At 45.4% G+C, this 17,742-nt stretch overlaps 3 protein-coding genes and 1 pseudogene across 3 annotated transcripts; 2 read left to right on the top strand and 2 right to left on the bottom strand.

Moving 5' to 3' along the window:
- The first annotated feature begins 12 nt into the window (after positions 1 to 12).
- On the top strand, positions 13 to 4,409 carry LOC115752763 (putative leucine-rich repeat receptor-like serine/threonine-protein kinase At2g24130). The gene is made up of 2 exons (XM_030691111.2): positions 13 to 3,768; positions 3,959 to 4,409. The coding sequence occupies exons 1-2, from the start codon at positions 1,179 to 1,181 to the stop codon at positions 4,372 to 4,374; spliced, it is 3,006 nt and encodes a 1,001-aa protein (XP_030546971.1). The 5' UTR covers positions 13 to 1,178; the 3' UTR covers positions 4,375 to 4,409.
- A 1,875-nt stretch (positions 4,410 to 6,284) lies between these two features.
- LOC125313679 lies at positions 6,285 to 7,199 on the bottom strand (annotated as a pseudogene).
- A 239-nt stretch (positions 7,200 to 7,438) lies between these two features.
- LOC115752764 (heat shock 70 kDa protein) lies at positions 7,439 to 9,871 on the bottom strand. Its single transcript, XM_030691112.2, has one exon. It carries the CDS (start codon positions 9,637 to 9,639, stop codon positions 7,663 to 7,665), a length of 1,977 nt encoding a protein of 658 aa, XP_030546972.2. The 5' UTR covers positions 9,640 to 9,871; the 3' UTR covers positions 7,439 to 7,662.
- A 4,618-nt stretch (positions 9,872 to 14,489) lies between these two features.
- LOC115752765 (heat shock 70 kDa protein-like) lies at positions 14,490 to 16,679 on the top strand. Its single transcript, XM_030691113.2, has one exon. It carries the CDS (start codon positions 14,516 to 14,518, stop codon positions 16,472 to 16,474), a length of 1,959 nt encoding a protein of 652 aa, XP_030546973.1. The 5' UTR covers positions 14,490 to 14,515; the 3' UTR covers positions 16,475 to 16,679.
- The last annotated feature ends 1,063 nt before the right edge of the window (positions 16,680 to 17,742 follow it).

Genomic DNA, 17,742 nt, shown 5'->3' on the forward strand with positions numbered 1-17,742 from the left:
TGGTTGATACAGGTCGAGACTAAAGGCCTATTCCATACTTGTCTCCCTGGGCAGCTGAACAAGTTGCGAGGATTTCATGGGCTATGATCCGTCGCTCTCTTTGCAGCTCTTTGGGAAATGGCAGAGACTACTTAGATATGAATTATGACAGCATGGACATTGCCAATTTGCCATATCAGACTTTACTTGCAATCCTATTGAATTCAATGATTGTTAGCTACCTGGGCATGTGGTTTCCACGCGACCAAGCGTCGCCTGTGCCCCAAAAAATGATCGTAAGGGAACTCCAGGTGATTGGATAGACAAACCAAGTCTGCATAGGCTACTTTAACTAGACTGATAGCTTGTGTGGAACCTCAAAAATCCACAGACCTCTTTAAGACTAACACTGAGATACCTGGATCGGTAATGTAATCTAAAATTCTGGAGCACTCTTCATCAGATTAAAGTCTCAGGCTAATATTTTGAGCACGTCTAGGAGTATGAAACAGTGAGATGCCGAGACAGTAGGCCGTAATCCCACTAAAAGCACCATCTAGATATGAGAGATGATTGGAAGCGCATTAAGAGTGTCGCCCATAAGAGATTCGTGGAGCTTGTCTTCTTGATATTTGACTGACCACACTTCTCGAACAGATCAATCAACCCAATCCAGCGAATACGGAGACAAGTAGCAGCCATTGACATTGATGAAAATGTCAAACAAGCAAAAATGTCAAAGCCACATATCTCCGTTTGGGCGGATGTGAGTGACTAAAACGTCACAATATCAGAATAGAGGTTTCTTCTGTGACGGAAAAGTAACACCCACCAAAGACCGGCCAATTTTCTATGTTGTCCTTGCAAAGTGTGAATCCAATTGTGGAGTTGAGTTGAGAATCTAGTCATCACTAGGAGAAGGGAGAGGTTTGCCTTTGTAGTCCTTCCGGGCCATCGATTTCGCTATTGAAACTTCTTCCCCGGAAAGATCTACTTCCACCTCCCCTGCATCCATCCCTTATCATGTTTTCCCTAGCATCCACTTTCCTATTTACTCATTCTTCTCTGCTTGTCTATGCAACTGTAACCCCGCCCCCACGTGCCGGTACAGATTTTCTCATTTTGCCGGTTTATTGTGCTTCTGCTGAATCACTCTTGCCGTAGCAAGATGTGATTTTCCAAATCGAGGGAACCAAAAAATGTTACTTATTAGCTGCATATTTCTTGCACTAGTGCAGCACTGGCTTATCGTTGCCAGTCGAGCTCAAGCAGCTCTAAGTCCTCCGTATCACCCTCATCCTCACCCCCGCCACTCGCTGCTTGGAGACAGGGCTGCTCTTCTTGAATTCAAGAAGTCGATCAGATCCGACCCGAATTCCGCGCTTGGTAACTGGAACGCAACAGTTGATGTCTGCAGCTTCACTGGAGTCATCTGCAATGCACAGCATCACCGAGTGGTGAATCTCACCTTAGAAGACCAAGGCCTAGAGGGGCAGCTCTCGCCTTTTCTATCGAATCTTACGGGTCTTCGGTACTTGAGCCTTGCAAACAATAACTTTTTCGGGATGATTCCTCCTGAGCTTTCATCCCTTCGACGCCTTCACAGTCTCTGGTTGTATGGAAACAATCTAGAGGGTCCTATACCGCATTCATTTGCTCTTTTAACCAATCTTCTTACGCTTGTTCTACTGGATAACAAGTTGACAGATACACTTCCAGTCTCTCTCTTTGCAAACTGCACCAAATTGAAAAACATAGACCTCTCGATGAACTCCCTTGAAGGAGAGATCCCACCAGAGATCGGAAATTGCCGTGATCTCTATCAACTTTTTCTGTACAACAATCAATTCACCGGCCATTTACCCGTCTCTCTAGGAAATGCTTCACAAATGATCAGTATCGATGTAGAATATAACAAGCTCGAAGGCCCGCTCCCTTCAGATATTGTGGAGAGGCTCCCTTTGCTGGAAGATCTTCATCTTTCATACAACAAAATGCAAAGTCACGAAGGCAACACCAATCTTGACATTTTCTTCACATCCTTAGCAAATTGCACGGAACTGCTTGAACTGGAACTGGAAGGCATGGACCTAGGAGGGAGCTTGCCAAATTCCATTGGCCAACTTAGTGTCCACTTAAAAACCTTGTTACTTGAACAGAATCAGATTTTCGGATCGATTCCCCCAGCCCTGGGCAGATTTCCCAATCTTTCTTTGTTGAACCTATCATCGAATCTCCTTCATGGACCGATCCCGGAAGAGATTAAGGGGTTGTCAAGTCTAGAACGGCTCTTCTTATCTCACAACTTGTTCAGAGGCAAAATTCCGACCATATTGAGCCAGCTTCCTCATTTGGGTCTTCTTGATCTGTCATATAACAAATTCTCCGGGGAAATCCCGGCAAGTCTCGGGAATATGGTTCGAATGAGCTCACTTTTTCTTAACAACAATCTCCTTTCAGGAAATATACCGCCATCACTGGGAAGATTGTCCCAAGTGAACCAGCTAGATTTGTCGCATAATCAGCTATCGGGAAGAATTCCGCCGGAGCTATTACTGGGCATTAATGAGATCAGATTATATTTAGGTCTGTCTCACAACAATCTTGAAGGCCCTCTACCACTTGAGCTCAGCAAGCTCGAAAAGTTACAAGTCATGGACCTCTCCTCCAATAACCTCAACGGAAGTATCTTCTTTCAGATATTGAGCTGCATTGAACTGAAAGCCATAAATTTCTCGCACAACTTGCTCGAAGGACGCCTTCCAGATTCCCTGGGCGATCTGAAGAACCTAGAGTCCTTGGATGTTTCTTGGAACCGGCTCTCCGGACCCATCACCGCAAGCCTGGGCAAGATCGAGAGTCTGAGATTTCTAAATCTCTCGCACAACGACTTCCAGGGCATGATCCCATCAGGAGGCATTTTCAAATCCATCAATTCTCTGTCATTCTTGGGGAATAAGCGCCTGTGCGGGACGGTTCCAGGCGTACCAGTTTGCTCTCGAAAGAAAACTTGGTTCCGGTCACGAACTTTCTTGATCATTTTCGTCGTGCTCATATCTGCATCAGCATTCCTGTTGACTATATGCTGCGTGATTGGATATCGGCGCTTCAAGATGATTACTTCTTCTGGGATGACTGAACCGATAAATGCGCCAAAGCCACCAGACCCGGTGCCTAATTTTCCAAGAATCACATACAAAGAATTGGCGGATGCCACTGGCGGATTTGATGACCAGAGTCTGGTTGGATCAGGTAGCTATGGACGTGTATACAAGGGAGTTCTTCCTGATGGAACAGCCATAGCAGTGAAGGTGTTACATGTCCAATCGGGAGATTCCACCAAGAGTTTCAACAGGGAATGCCAAGTTCTAAAGAGGATCCGGCACAGGAACTTGATAAGGATAATAACAGCTTGCAGCCTCCCGGATTTTAAGGCCATCGTCCTCCCTTTCATGGCAAATGGGAACCTCGACAGCCATCTCTATCTTCATTCAGGAACGGGCTTGAGCTCGAGATCTTCTGATTTGACCCTCGTCCAGAGGGTGAATATCTGCAGTGACGTAGCCGAAGGAATGGCTTATTTGCATCACCATTCTCCGGCCCGAGTCGTACATTGTGACCTGAAACCAAGCAATGTTCTTCTCAATGATGACATGACTGCATTGGTTTCTGATTTTGGAATAGCGAGGCTGATTATGTCGGCCGGAGGTGGAAATGCAGCACTTGTCGAGAACATGGGAAATTCCACAGCAAATATGCTGTGCGGATCTATCGGATACATTGCCCCAGGTAAAGATCTCCAGTATAAAACTCATTCCTAAGGATTTGCACGTTTGAGGTCTGTTCAATGCTAGAGAAATTCAGTACCGTTGATTGCTTTTTCAGGAACAAATGTTAAGTCTTTTAAGTTACTTATTTGTTGATGAGATTGCTTCGAACTGTCCAAAACTACCGGACATCTTCTAAACTTTTATTGCAGAGTACGGATTTGGGTCGAACACATCTACAAAGGGAGATGTTTACAGCTTCGGCATCCTGGTCCTCGAGATGGTGACTAGGAGGAGACCGACCGATGATATGTTCGTTGGGGGACTGAACTTGCACAAATGGGTCAAGAGCCATTACCATGGGAGGGCTGAAATGATTATAGACTCCTCATTGTTAAGAGCTTCGAGAGACCAATCTCCCGAAGTGCAGAAGATGTGGGAGGCCGCCATCGCGGAGCTCATAGAGTTGGGTATCCTTTGCACGCAGGAGTCGCCTTCCACAAGGCCGACAATGCTCGACGCCGCCGACGACTTGGATCGGCTCAAGAGATACCTTAGCGGAGACACTACTGCAACTTTCGCATCTTCTCTTGGAATCTCTTCATCCACTTTCGGGACCGAAGATTGAATCTCATATCCATTGTACGGTTAAATCAGTGAATTCTTTTCCTTTTTTTGTGGGCAAAAACAAGATGACAAGTTTCAAATTTCAATCCCATGCGAAAGAAACATAGTCACATTTCTCACTGAAGATGTCGATGGCATTACCCGTGCATAAGAGAGTAGAGTCTTTTCAAGCTAATTAGGATACCCAATGAGTGAATTCAGAGAGATTGAACTTTTATCCGAACGGAGTAGAGAATCTACTTGATGAGATGTCAAAAGGAAACCACTAAAGCGACTTCCGATCAACTCGTGCCATCGTGATATTTGGTTTGCTGGGAGGAAGAGACTAGTGAGTCCATGGCAGCAACAAGCAGCAGCAAATAAGGTCATTATCTTGCCAAAAGTTGTGCTGTCTCCGCTGCCTAGCGTGAACGTGCTTGTACAGCGCCGTCCACTATGGCTTGAACGATAGTGGTGGAGCACGCTCGGACACGAGCAGAATCATGAAATCCTTAATGTGGTCCATGATGGCATTGTTAGCACGTCAGCAACAATTAGGCGTGAAGAGATGCGATTAGTTTATTGGACAAGAGGAAGGCAGAGAGATAAAGACGGGTCTGAAACCAAAAGTTTATTCTCAAAAGTGGCTCCTTCCTTTTCCAGACCAGGTAATGGTCTGTGACCCAACATTTAAATCCTCATCTTCAATTGTTAGGAGTGTTCTTTACATCGAATGCTCGACGACTCGAGCGTTCTCAAGGACCGCCCTTCACCGACTGTAAAGCTGAATTAGATTTTTTTATTTTTAGAGTCTGTTCCTTTATGGATCACCATCCAGTTTTCAGTTTCCACACAACATGTGATTCTCGTTGTGCGGTGACATGTAGTGAAACTTGCAATCATTGCACACGATGCTAGACCTCCAAGAAGGGTCGGAAATTTCGACAGCGGGTAATGCTTCGTTAACCAAAACCTCTGTTCAACAATCGATAGTCAACTCCAAGCATCATCATCCAACTGAAGAAAGCGAATCGGCCACAGAACTTTTCACAATTTCCTGAAACAAGCAAAGTTGGGCTTCCGCTTGAAACCAAATGGGATTCTACAATACAGTAACTAAGCTCCAGCAAGCGAAATATGCTAGATTTGGCAGAGAATCTAGCACAAGCTACAGCTCAATCCCCGAACTGAAATCTCGGGGGGAATATTATTATGGTAATGATTGGTCGAGAAGTATCCATAGCAGCTAATGCACTAACTCATGGCATGGAGAAACCTTTTAGTCCCAGCAACCTTACTCAAGTGGATGTGTAACTTCTACCAGATGTAGATCTCAACCACTGATGCACTACACGCGAGTTAAATAAGAAAAAAGGAGGTACAGGTGTAAGTACGCAACCCTTCCCGACTGATTTGGCTCGCATCCTCCAGAGATGTCCTGGTCAGGAGTCTACGAATTCGTGAGCTCCGAGACTTGTACTTGGAACTTAGTATTCATAAGGAACTCATAACACCCTTCTCTGGATCTTCAGGTGGCTAACACTGGACGAATTACTGCTCTTGCACAAAGACATTTTCCCCTACACAGCCATAGCTCATATCAGATGGAGTGGAATAACCGATTGGTAGTTGATACAGAAGTACACAGATTCGAATCCAAAAGGTCATTGGTAAAACAAGGTCCCCAAAACAAAGTATGCCGATCCAAGTTCAAGATCTCATAGCTAGGACTACGAAAGCTTTCGGGATTTTGTTTAAACAATCCATGTGTACTCAAGCAAACCTCTTTCTCGTCCAAAAAAGATATATTTCAAGATAGCAGAGATATTTAAGAATGAGCACTGGATTTTTGAAGAAAGTATTAAACAGATTCACATGATCTGAAAACGAAAATGTGCACTCTGAGATTATTACATTCAGGTTCAACCATAACTATACATCATTCTCTCGATCCCTATAACTCTCAAACAAAACTCGATCGCGACACGCGGTGACATAGACCAAGAAGCCCAAAATAGGACAGCTCTAGGCTTCTGCACAACACCTCGATTCCCTTAATCCTCCACCTCTTCAATCTTGGGCCCAATGCCGTCGCCACCGGAGCTAACCTTATCTCCGTAAGGTCCATAACCGCTGGGTATGTCAGCTCCGCCTCCCATCGGCACATCCCCGCCAGCACCCTGGTACTTATTGGCAATAACAGGGTTGCATAGGCCTTCCAGTTCCTTCAATTTGTCCTCAAATTTATCCACTTCATCCAGTTGGTTCCTGTGGAACCAGTCGATTGCCTCATCAATTGCCTTCTTGATCTTCTGATTATCAGCCGGATTCAGTTTACTGGCGAATATCTCGTCTCTCACTGTATTTTCTCATATTGGAAGCGGCAGTTATCCAGGTTCTTCGCTTCCACCTTCTTCTTCACCTCCTCGTTTTCTGCCTTGTACAGCTCCGCTTCCTTCGCCATCCTCTCTATCTCATCCTTTGCTCAGTCTCCCCTTGTCATGGCATGGAGAGCTTTTTGCTGCCAACTACCTTACTACTTAAGTTGATGCGTAACTACTCCCAGATCTCAACCAATCGATACTCATACTTCACTCACTACACAGAAATAAGGCAGTACAGGGAAAAATGCGTACCTCTTTCAACTGGTTTGGCTCGCATCCTCCAAAGATGTCCTAATTAAGAACACACAGATTACGCCAGCTCTGAGACTCATACTTGGTAATTTGGTATGCGTACTGCGTTCATAGCATACTTTCTGGATTTTCAGTTGCCTAATATTCTAGATTTTCAGTTGCCTAATATTCTACGAATCACTACGCTTGCACGCAAACAGTTCCCTTTCATGTCTATAAGAGTCTAACAGATGTTGGATGTATAGAAATTACGGATCGATAGTAGAAACAGATGTGCACCAATTCCAATCTGAAAGGCCGTTGGCAAAACAAGTTCAAGTTCCCATAGTCAGGACCAAGAAAGCTCTCGGGCCCGTGTTTAAGCAATCAATGTGTACCCTGAGCAGACCACTTTACTCGGAGGAAAAGATAGATTTCCAGATGACAGAGATTTAAGAATGAACACTGGACTTTGAGACAAGTATTAATCGATTCACATGATCATGGAAAATGTGCACTCTGTGCTTTGTTACATTCAGCTTTAACTATAACTACACATCAGTCTCTCAATTCCTATAACTCTAAGACCGGAAAAAAAAAATTCCTACGACTCTCAAACGGAACTCGATCACAGCACACGGACCAAAAGCTAAAAACAGGACAGCTCTAGGCTTCTGCGCAACACCTCAATACCCTTAATCCACCTCTTCAATCTTGGGCCCAGCACCAGCACCACCGGAGCTAGCCTTATTGCCGTAAGGACCATAACCGTTGGGCATGTCAGCACCGCCACCCATCGGCACATCTCCGCCAGCACCCTGGTACATCTTGGCGATAACAGGGTTGCAGAGGCCTTCCAGTTCCTTTAATTTGTCCTCGAATTCATCCACTTCAGCCAATTGGTTCCTGTCGAGCCACTCGATTGCCTCGTCAAGAGACTTCTCAATCTTCTGCTTATCAGCCGGATTCAGTTTACTGGCGAATTTCTCGTCTCTCACTGTATTTCTCATGTTGTAAGCATAGTTCTCGAGCGAGTTCTTGGCTTCCACCTTCTTCTTCACCTCCTCGTCCTCCGCCTTGTACTGCTCAGCTTCCTTCACCATCCTCTCTATCTCATCCTTGCTCGGTCTCCCCTTGTCATTCGTAATTGTAATCTTGTTCTTCACACCAGCAGTCTTATCCTCTGCCGACACATTGAGAATTCCGTTGGCATCTATGTCGAAACAAACATTGATCTGCGGAACACCTCTCGGGGCTGGAGGAATGCCCGCGAGCTCGAATTTGCCCAGAAGATTGTTGTCCTTCGTCCTCGCCCTCTCGCCTTCGTACACCTGAATGAGCACGCCAGGCTGATTGTCAGAGTATGTCGAGAACACCTGCTCTTTCTTCGTCGGGATCGTTGTGTTCCTCGGGATAAGAACGGTCATCACGCCTCCTGCGGTCTCAATACCGAGGCTCAGAGGCGTGACATCAAGCAAGAGCACGTCCTGCACTTTCTCGTTCCCTTCGCCACTCAAGATTGCAGCTTGCACTGCAGCCCCATATGCGACAGCCTCATCAGGGTTAATGCTCTTGCACAACTCCTTCCCATTGAAGAAGTCCTGCAAGAGTTGCTGAACTTTCGGGATCCTCGTCGACCCGCCAACAAGAACAACATCATGAACCTGACTCTTGTCGATCTTCGAGTCCCTCAAACATTTCTCCACGGGTTCCATACACTTCCTAAACAAATCCATGTTCAACTCTTCGAATCTCGCCCTAGTGATGGTAGCGTAGAAATCAATACCTTCATAGAGCGAGTCGATCTCGATTGTCGTCTGGGTCGTCGAAGACAGAGTCCTCTTCGCCCTTTCACAGGCGGTCCTCAACCTTCTCAGAGCCCTTGCACTCCCGCTAATGTCCTTCTTGTGCTTCCTCTTGAACTCCTGCACGAAATGATTCACGAACCTGTTGTCGAAATCCTCCCCTCCTAAATGCGTGTCACCGGCCGTCGCCTTTACTTCGAAGATGCCTTCCTCAATCGTCAACAGCGAGACATCGAAAGTCCCGCCGCCGAGGTCGAATATGAGGACGTTCTTCTCGCGGTCCTTCGACGCCTTCTTGTTGAGCCCGTACGCGATCGCCGCCGCGGTCGGTTCGTTGATGATCCTCATCACATGGAGCCCGGCAATCGCGCCGGCGTCCTTCGTCGCCTGCCGCTGCGAGTCATTGAAGTACGCGGGGACGGTGATCACCGCGTTCTTCACCGTCTGTCCTAAGTAGGCCTCAGCAATCTCCTTCATCTTCGTCAGCACCATCGACGAGATCTCCTCGGGGGCGAACTGCTTCTCCTCGCCCTTGTAGTTGACGACGATCGTCGGTTTGTCGCCGGGGCCAGCGACGACCTTGAACGGCCAGTGCTGCATGTCGGACTGGACGGTGGGGTCGGAGAAGCGGCGGCCGATGAGGCGCTTCGCGTCGAAGACGGTGTTGTGGGGGTTCATGGCGACCTGGTTCTTGGCGGCATCTCCGATGAGGCGCTCAGTATCAGTAAAGGCGACGTAGGACGGGGTGGTGCGGTTGCCCTGGTCGTTGGCGATGATCTCTACGCGGTCGTTCTGCCAGACGCCGACGCAGCTGTAGGTGGTGCCGAGGTCGATGCCTATGGCCTTGCCTTCGGGTTTCGGTGCCATTGATGGAGATTCGACCTTGGATTGCGATTGATCGGAATGTGCTTCGGGGAAAGAATCGAAGAAGAATGTGATTGGTTTCTGAACAAGCAGTCAGAGCGCGCGATCAGCTTGCGATGGCTTGTTGATGGTGGTCTGAGTTGGAGAACTCGGACAGGGAGGGAGGAGTATATAAAGGCCATGGCGGGAAAGAGGGAGAAAGTTCCAGAGGTTACTGGAAGAGGCTAGAGAAGGGGGGAGGGGGCGGCGGGGGTTGAAGAGCGCGGGACGATGAAGGAGAAGGAAGAGGACGCGTTCTGTTGCTTCTGGTATCGCCCGGAGGGTTCCAGAGATTGGAGAAGGCGGCGACCCGACCCGGGAGATTGTGCCTCGGGTTAAATGACGCTTTTGGCCCTTGCAATTTTGAGGAGACCTCGTTTTTGACGCCTAACTTCGTTTTATCGCAATTCTAGTCCGGGTATTTCCCCTCCGGCTGACTTGCCTTAGACGAGTTAAAAATATACCGAAAATTGACGAGTTACCGGCTGTTCACACATGGCTTTTCGTATATACTATATAAGCTTCCGAACAAATTACACTTTTTAATCCCCTTATGCTGCGTTTGGTCGTCGGGATTTCTAATCGGATAGGATTGGATAGGATAGGATAAGAAATCTAAGGATTTGACCATATCATATCCACTGTTTGGTGAACCGCAGATTTAAAATCGGATATTTTTATATCATTTCCTATCTTGCATTTGGTAGAAACCGTATATCAATATAAAGGACATATATGCCCCTACGTGATGCTCATGAAATATTCCGATCTTATTACTATAAAAATAACTTTCTCATACACACAAAAAAACTTGAAAATATACACATTTTATTAGATTTTCAAACCTCTTTGCAAAAAAATAAAAAAATAAAAATAGAAACAAATGAGACAAGAAAGTTGTCATTATTCTAAAAGTTAACTTTTAGATGACGGATAAGAGAAATCCTATCCGACTTTATCCTACCCCCTCCCCTCGGATTTTTTTATCCGGGTTATATCCCCTCTATATCCGACATTATACTATCCAAGACATTTACCAAACACGGGATAGGATAAAATATATCATATCCCGAGTTTTATACGTACGACCAAACACAACCTTAGTTTTTAGAGATGATCGAATTGTTATTTTTTGGTCACGATCGAGACGAGTTACTAATTAGTAATTAGGAACTCCTACGTGTATAAAGTATGACCAATCAGATTAACGATCGAGATTAATTTCACTATAAGGTTGTTCTCAATTTCGATTTATATCCAAATACTACTCTCGGAATATGCTTGGAGTATCACGAAATTGGATCAAGAAGGAGCGTTGAAATATTGATCCAATTCTAGAAGTCTCTAGGATGCTCGAGATATTAGATACTTGGTTAAGCAATCTATAAAGTTGTGAGAAATATTTGAGATATTTTTTTAGAAGAGTTTCTAGAGAATATCTAACATATTTGCAGAAAAATCTAGAGAGATATCAACGCAAGTTGCTCTGGACTTTTGTTTGTAATGGCGGCAAAAGAGAGCTATAAATAGCCAGCCCCTCTACAATTGAAGTGAAGCTCAGCAAAAAAGAAAATTAAATCCCTTGTACAACGCTCTATAAAGGGTTAATATCACGTAAAACCCAAAACCGACACGCCTATAATATTTCAAACTATTTTTTTTTACCACGAGTGTACCAGTTTAGGATTTTTCTCTGTCAAAAAAAGTAGTTTATGGTAAATTTGTCACGAGTGCACTAGTTTAGAATTTTTTTTACGGTAAAAAAATAGTTTGGGATGAATCTATCGCAACTATGCTAATTTAGGATTTTTCGTGGTAAAAAATAATAATTTGGGATAAATTTATCACATATGTATCAATTTGGGGATTTTCATGATATGAACACTAATATAAAACCCTTACCAAAAAAAAAAAAACACTAATATAAAACTCTTCTTGTCTGCCTTGCACTCCCTTACCAAGAATAGCCTCTCATGCATTCATCCTCGTTGTTTCTTTTCTCAATATTCTCCCATGTACTAGCATATAAGGTTGTTCGCTCGTGAAAAATGAAGATTTTGAAAAATATTTTTCTAAACACGATTGTTTATACCACTTGTAAAAATGAATGAACGAAAACTATTATTGTCGTTCATGAAGATGTTTGGACATAAGTTGTTGTCGGTAATAAAAATATTTTTTTACCATTTAATTATTTTAAACAATAGAAACAATCATTTTTAGAAAATTATTTTCAAAATAGTTCATATTTCAAGAAACAAATGGGGCATATATTTCATGCAATTTATAAGGATTCATCGAATACAGGACTATATAGTTAAAAAAAATGAAATATTCTAACAAATAAAAATGTCACTTGAATGATGATATTTTTGTTCGGGTCCTTTTGATTTTGTTATATAAAAAGTCAAAAGCGTAGAGATTTATCATTTTTGTCCAAACTTTGAAATATTACAGCAAGTCATATATGAATTTACGCGACAATATTTGAAATATGATGAAAATTTCAAGTATTTCGTATTAGAGAAAGGTCAAAGCATGTTCATCGCAAAATTTAGATTAAGGCTCTATTTGTTCCGCGAAAAATAAAATATCTTTGAAAAATGTTATCTGAAAAAGTTATTTTTTAGGAAAATGACAACACTTTCGATGTTTTGCTGGAGCTGAAAATGAATTAAAAAAATATTTCCCATCGTTTTGTTAAATAAAATACAATTCTCTTAAGTAGACATACATAACTCGAGCACTAGTTACTAGTGCATAGTTAGCCGAGGAACCTTGGGCAAAACCGTGCCTTGATTGACCTAGGCTGGTGCCAGCATCTCGGACCGAGTCTCAATAGACCCATGACTCGAGCCCGGGACCCGAGCATGGGCACCGACAACCCGAGCCGGGACGCCATCCCAGGCCCGGGCACCGAGGTCTTGGGCCCATCCTTGATGGGCATGGGCACAGGTTTTGAGGACTCGGCTCGGACTACATGGTACTAGGTCCGGGTGTTAGGGACACGAGCCTGGGTGCTAGGGACCTGGACACTAGCACCAAGGTCAGGATCCCATCCTTGATGGACTCAGTCCCAGGCACAAGGTCTCGAGCCTAGGCACTGTGGACTTGAGTTCAGCTTCAATAGACCTGGGCCCAGATCTTAAAAATCAAAGCACGAGCACCAAGGTCTCAACTTCGACCGCTATGGACCTGAGTTGGGCCGCCAGGGATTCGGGCAATAGTACCACATTACTAAGCTTGGCCACAGCAAGCCCAACTTATGTGGACCCAAGCCCGGCCACTTTAGACATGAGCTTGGCCTCGATGGACCTCAGCAAACTCGACCCTAGCTCGAGGCCACTGTAGAGAGCTCGGGAACAAGCATTGGCGTTTCTATGCATAAACGTAAAGTTTCTGGCCTAAGTGCCAATATATAGTCATATTTTAATAAATGAATTTTTTATTTTTAAAAGAAAAGGCTAATTTTCCGAATTAAATGCATAAATTATCCATTAACTTATTTTTTTCAAGCGATTTAAATTCCGAAAAATAAGAAAAAAAAATTATCCGAAAACCAAATGTAGCCCAAGCAAAAAAGCGCTTGCATTATTCTGTCGGACTTGGAGCCCGCGATAGCAAGACACGTTGGAACAGCTTCGTACCTTAATCTCACCGGACCTTTCTCTCTTACCCCCACTCCTCTCTTCTCTACGTGACAATTTTTTTTTTTCCAATGATTTTTTCTTTTGTGGACCAAGGCCTGCGTACCCTCATTGGAATTGGGTGTTCCGGGCTCGCCTAAGGCCAACCCCCTCGCCTCGGCCGACGAAAGCGTTGCGACCCTCGCCAGGCCTCACCGATCATAGAACCGGCGTTTACGACCTTGGCCGTATCCGGGCGAGGACCGCAACGCCCTCCTTGCGGCCGGCGAGGACATCGATCGAGGGCTGCGTCATCCTCGCCTAATGTTGGCGAGGGTTCCTAACCCTCGATCCAAACATATATATTAAAAAAAAAGAGAAGAGAAATAAAATAAAACTAAAAGAAAATATAAAATTAAAAGATATGAAAAATGTATATATCGACGCGGACCATATTATGTGGAACCACCAATGTCCATATGAGCGATTTTCTACCTAAATTGCCAGGTAGATTCAATTGGCAAAATGCGAAAAATGTCTAAAATTAAATTGAACACAATTGAAATGTTTAGGATTAGTGGATACAAATATAATATATTTAGGTTTTTTTTGGTATTTTCTCCGATAATCTTTTCTAAAAATAACTTCTTTAATTTATTTTTTTTTTACAACAATGCCAACATTTCATGAAACAAATGGACTAGAGAGACAATAAAAGAAGGGTCCCGCTAGTAAGACAATATGATAATATAATGGTGGAGTGTTAAGTGGATTCCGTCATGATTGCTAAATATTTTTTACCATTCATAATACTTATGATTGAAATTGTACCGTTATGCTGTTACCCGGTAAGTTTCCTAAATGTAACGATTTACTGTTTGTTTTTGCTTATTAAAATCTAGAAACCCCGTAAGCTGTTGGTGCTTCTGCTATAGTTCAAACACATTCTAAGCCAACGTGAACCGCCGTTCCAGAACACTCCCGCCGAACTCAGATTTCACTCTTCTACTGACTCATCTCCCACCTGTCACCCTCCCGCTTTGCCTACCGGAACACCCCCACTGCATGCCACCGTCTCCGCCTCCACTCGCGCTCTAATATAGTTTCCCGCGCCACCTTCTCCCTTTGATCATCAAACTCTCTACGCAGTTTCTCTTTCTCTCTCTGTCGCACGTCTAAATCAAGCCAACCAAGAACAGCACCAGAAGATAATAATGGCGGCTAAATCGGCGGAAGGCAAGGCCATCGGCATCGACCTCGGCACCACCTACAGCTGCGTCGGCGTCTGGCTGCACGACCGCGTTGAGATCGTCCCCAACGACCAGGGCAACCGCACCACCCCCTCCTACGTCGCCTTCACCGACACCGAGCGCCTTGTCGGGGAAGCGGCCAAGAACCAGGTCGCCACGAACCCCCACAACACCGTCTTCGATGCCAAGCGTCTCATCGGCCGCCGCTTCTCTGACCCGTCCGTCCAGTCCGACATGAAGCACTGGCCCTTCAAGGTCGTCCCTGGCCCCGGCGACAAGCCCATGATCGTCGTCCGCTACAAGGGCGAGGAGAAGCAGTTCTCCCCTGAGGAGATCTCGTCGATGGTGCTCAGCAAGATGCGCGAGTATGCCGAGGCCTTCCTCGGCCACCCGATCAACAACGCCGTCATCACCGTCCCTGCCTACTTCAATGACTCCCAGCGCCGGGCTACCAAGGATGCCGGTTCCATCGCCGGCCTCAACGTCCTCCGCATGATCAACGAGCCCACTGCCGCTGCCATCGCCTATGGCCTCGACAAGAAGGCCGCCCGCACTGGCGAGAAAAACATCCTCATCTTCGACCTCGGTGGTGGCACCTTCGACGTCTCCCTCCTCTCCATTGAGGAGGGTATCTTTGAGGTCAAGGCCACTGCCGGGGACACCCACCTTGGCGGTGAGGACTTCGATAACCGGCTTGTCAACCACTGCATCCAGGAGTTGCGACGGAAGCACAAGAAGGACGTCAGCAGCAACGCACGGGCGCTACGTCGGCTGAGGACTGCATGTGAGCGCGCTAAGCGGGCGTTGTCCTCGACCACACAGACCACCATCGAGGTCGACTCGCTCTACGAAGGCATCGACTTCTACACCATCATCACTCGGGCCCGTTTCGAAGAATTGAACATGGACTTGTTCCTGAAGTGCATGGAGCCGGTTGAGAAGTGCCTGAGAGATTCAAAGATTGATAAGGGCCAGGTTAACGAGGTCGTCCTTGTGGGCGGCTCGACAAGGATCCCGAAAATCCAGCAACTCCTGCAGGACTTCTTCAACGGGAAAGAGCTATGCAAGAGCATCAACCCCGATGAGTCGGTCGCCTACGGGGCGGCGGTCCAGGCTGCGATCCTGACAGGCGAGGGCAGTGAGAAAGTCCAGGACTTGCTCTTGCTCGATGTCACGCCACTCAGCCTCGGCCTTGAGACTGCTGGTGGGGTCATGACCGTGCTCATCCCCAGGAACACCACCATCCCCACCAAGAAGGAGCAGGTCTTCTCGACCTACTCGGACAACCAGCCTGGCGTGCTGATCCAGGTGTACGAGGGCGAGCGGGCACGGACCAAGGACAACAATCTTCTAGGCACGTTCGAGCTCAAGGGGATCCCGCCGACGCCAAGGGGAGTGCCGCAGATCAGCGTGATCTTCGACATCGACGCTAATGGGATCCTGAACGTGTCAGCGGAGGACAAGACGGTTGGAACGAGGAACCAGATCACCATCACCAACGAGAAGGGCCGGCTAAGCAAGAACGACATCGAGCGGATGGTGAGGGAGGCGGACCAGTACAAGGCCGAGGACGAGGAGGCGAAGCACAAGATCGAGGCGAAGAACTCACTGGAGAACTACGCTTACAACATGCGGAGCACCATCCGGGACGAGAAGATCGCTGGGAAGTTGAGCCCAGAGGACAAGGAGAAAATCGAGAAGGCCGTTCATGAGGTGATCGAGTGGCTTGACAGGAACCAGCTCGCCAAGGTGGACGAGTTCCAGGACAAGCTGAAGGAGTTGGAGGCGCTGTGCGGTCCGATCATATCAAAGATCTATCAGGGTGGCAGTGACGGGCCGATGGGCGGCGCCGACGGTGATATGCCGAGAGGCGGTGGCACGTCTGGTGGTGGAGCAGGGCCGAAGATTGAAGAGGTTGACTGATAATGAGGATGAGAAAAAGCTTAGGAGGGATCTTTGAGGTTGCCTTGCCGGATGTTTTATCGTGCTTCTTGATGTTCATCGCCCGCCCGTTTCTTTCTTCCTTTTCTTCTTGGGTTGTTGTCCTGTTTTGTGTTCGTTTTTGGGCCAAGGTGGTTGTAAAAATGCAGGAAATGGTGTGTTGCTCAAGAGTGAATTGCATATTTTCCTACACTAGAGTAATTTAAAGGAAGATGCTAGCATATAGTCTAACAAGACTGTCATTATTTTTGGCCCACGATTTTTCAATTAATGAGTGTTTTGTGCAAAACACGCGATGATGATGTGTGGATTTATGGTCAGAAATAATCGACAATCTTGTCAGATCGTTATTAAAGCAATTTTCTAATTTAAATGCCTGCAGCAATGATGTCTCTAAAAACTGTCCGTAATTATACCAATAGAGAAGGGCTTAGGTGAACAATAAACATTAGGAAATTGTTTAACTGGCCGTCTCCCAAAGTCAGACGGCAGAATGGTCGCCTAATGGCTACAAAACTCGTTTGTGGAAATTCAATCACTTGCGGATCTGGATTCACCGACTCCTCATTTTTTTTTCCTTTTAATTTTTTGTCTTTTTATTGTAAGCTAAAATCAGAAGATAAATTATACAAGAAAATTACGTTTCTATTTCCTTGAGTTGTTAAGAATTGAGAATAATTAAGATGACAGTCTATGAGAGTGTCGGATCTACGCGCACGACATATCCGCTTGACATACTTGTCAATCCAAAGTTCATGTCTATGTGTATGGTTCAAATTGCACTGTTGAGTGACGGTTCTATCACCCAAGATAAGTCTTTAAGAATTTTTTCGTAATTGTGGAAACAATATCCACGGTAATCTTCTTCTTTGATCGGAGAATAATATCTACTATTTTAAAAGTTAAAACTTATTACTTGAATATTATCAATCGATTATGTTTCATTAGAACCTTGATTATCTTTGAATTTTAGCTTGCAATAAAAACACATAAAATTTTAAAAAAAAGGAACAGGGAGTTAAAATGATGAAATCAAATCAGTAAATGATCCGATTTCCACAAACGAGATTTGTGGCCATAAGTTGACCGTCCCATTGTCCAACTTTGGGGGACGGTCGCCTTAGCCGGATCTTAAATATTATTGCCTTAATTAGAGGCGTGCATCGTCCCGTTTAATATGAGAGCTCGAGCGAACCAATACGTTTGGCATAGTCTTCGATTTCGAAAATTTGGACCCAAAATAACCAATT

The sequence above is a fragment of the Rhodamnia argentea genome, chromosome 2 (assembly GCF_020921035.1).
Source record: "Rhodamnia argentea isolate NSW1041297 chromosome 2, ASM2092103v1, whole genome shotgun sequence".
Taxonomy (NCBI): Eukaryota; Viridiplantae; Streptophyta; class Magnoliopsida; order Myrtales; family Myrtaceae; genus Rhodamnia; species Rhodamnia argentea.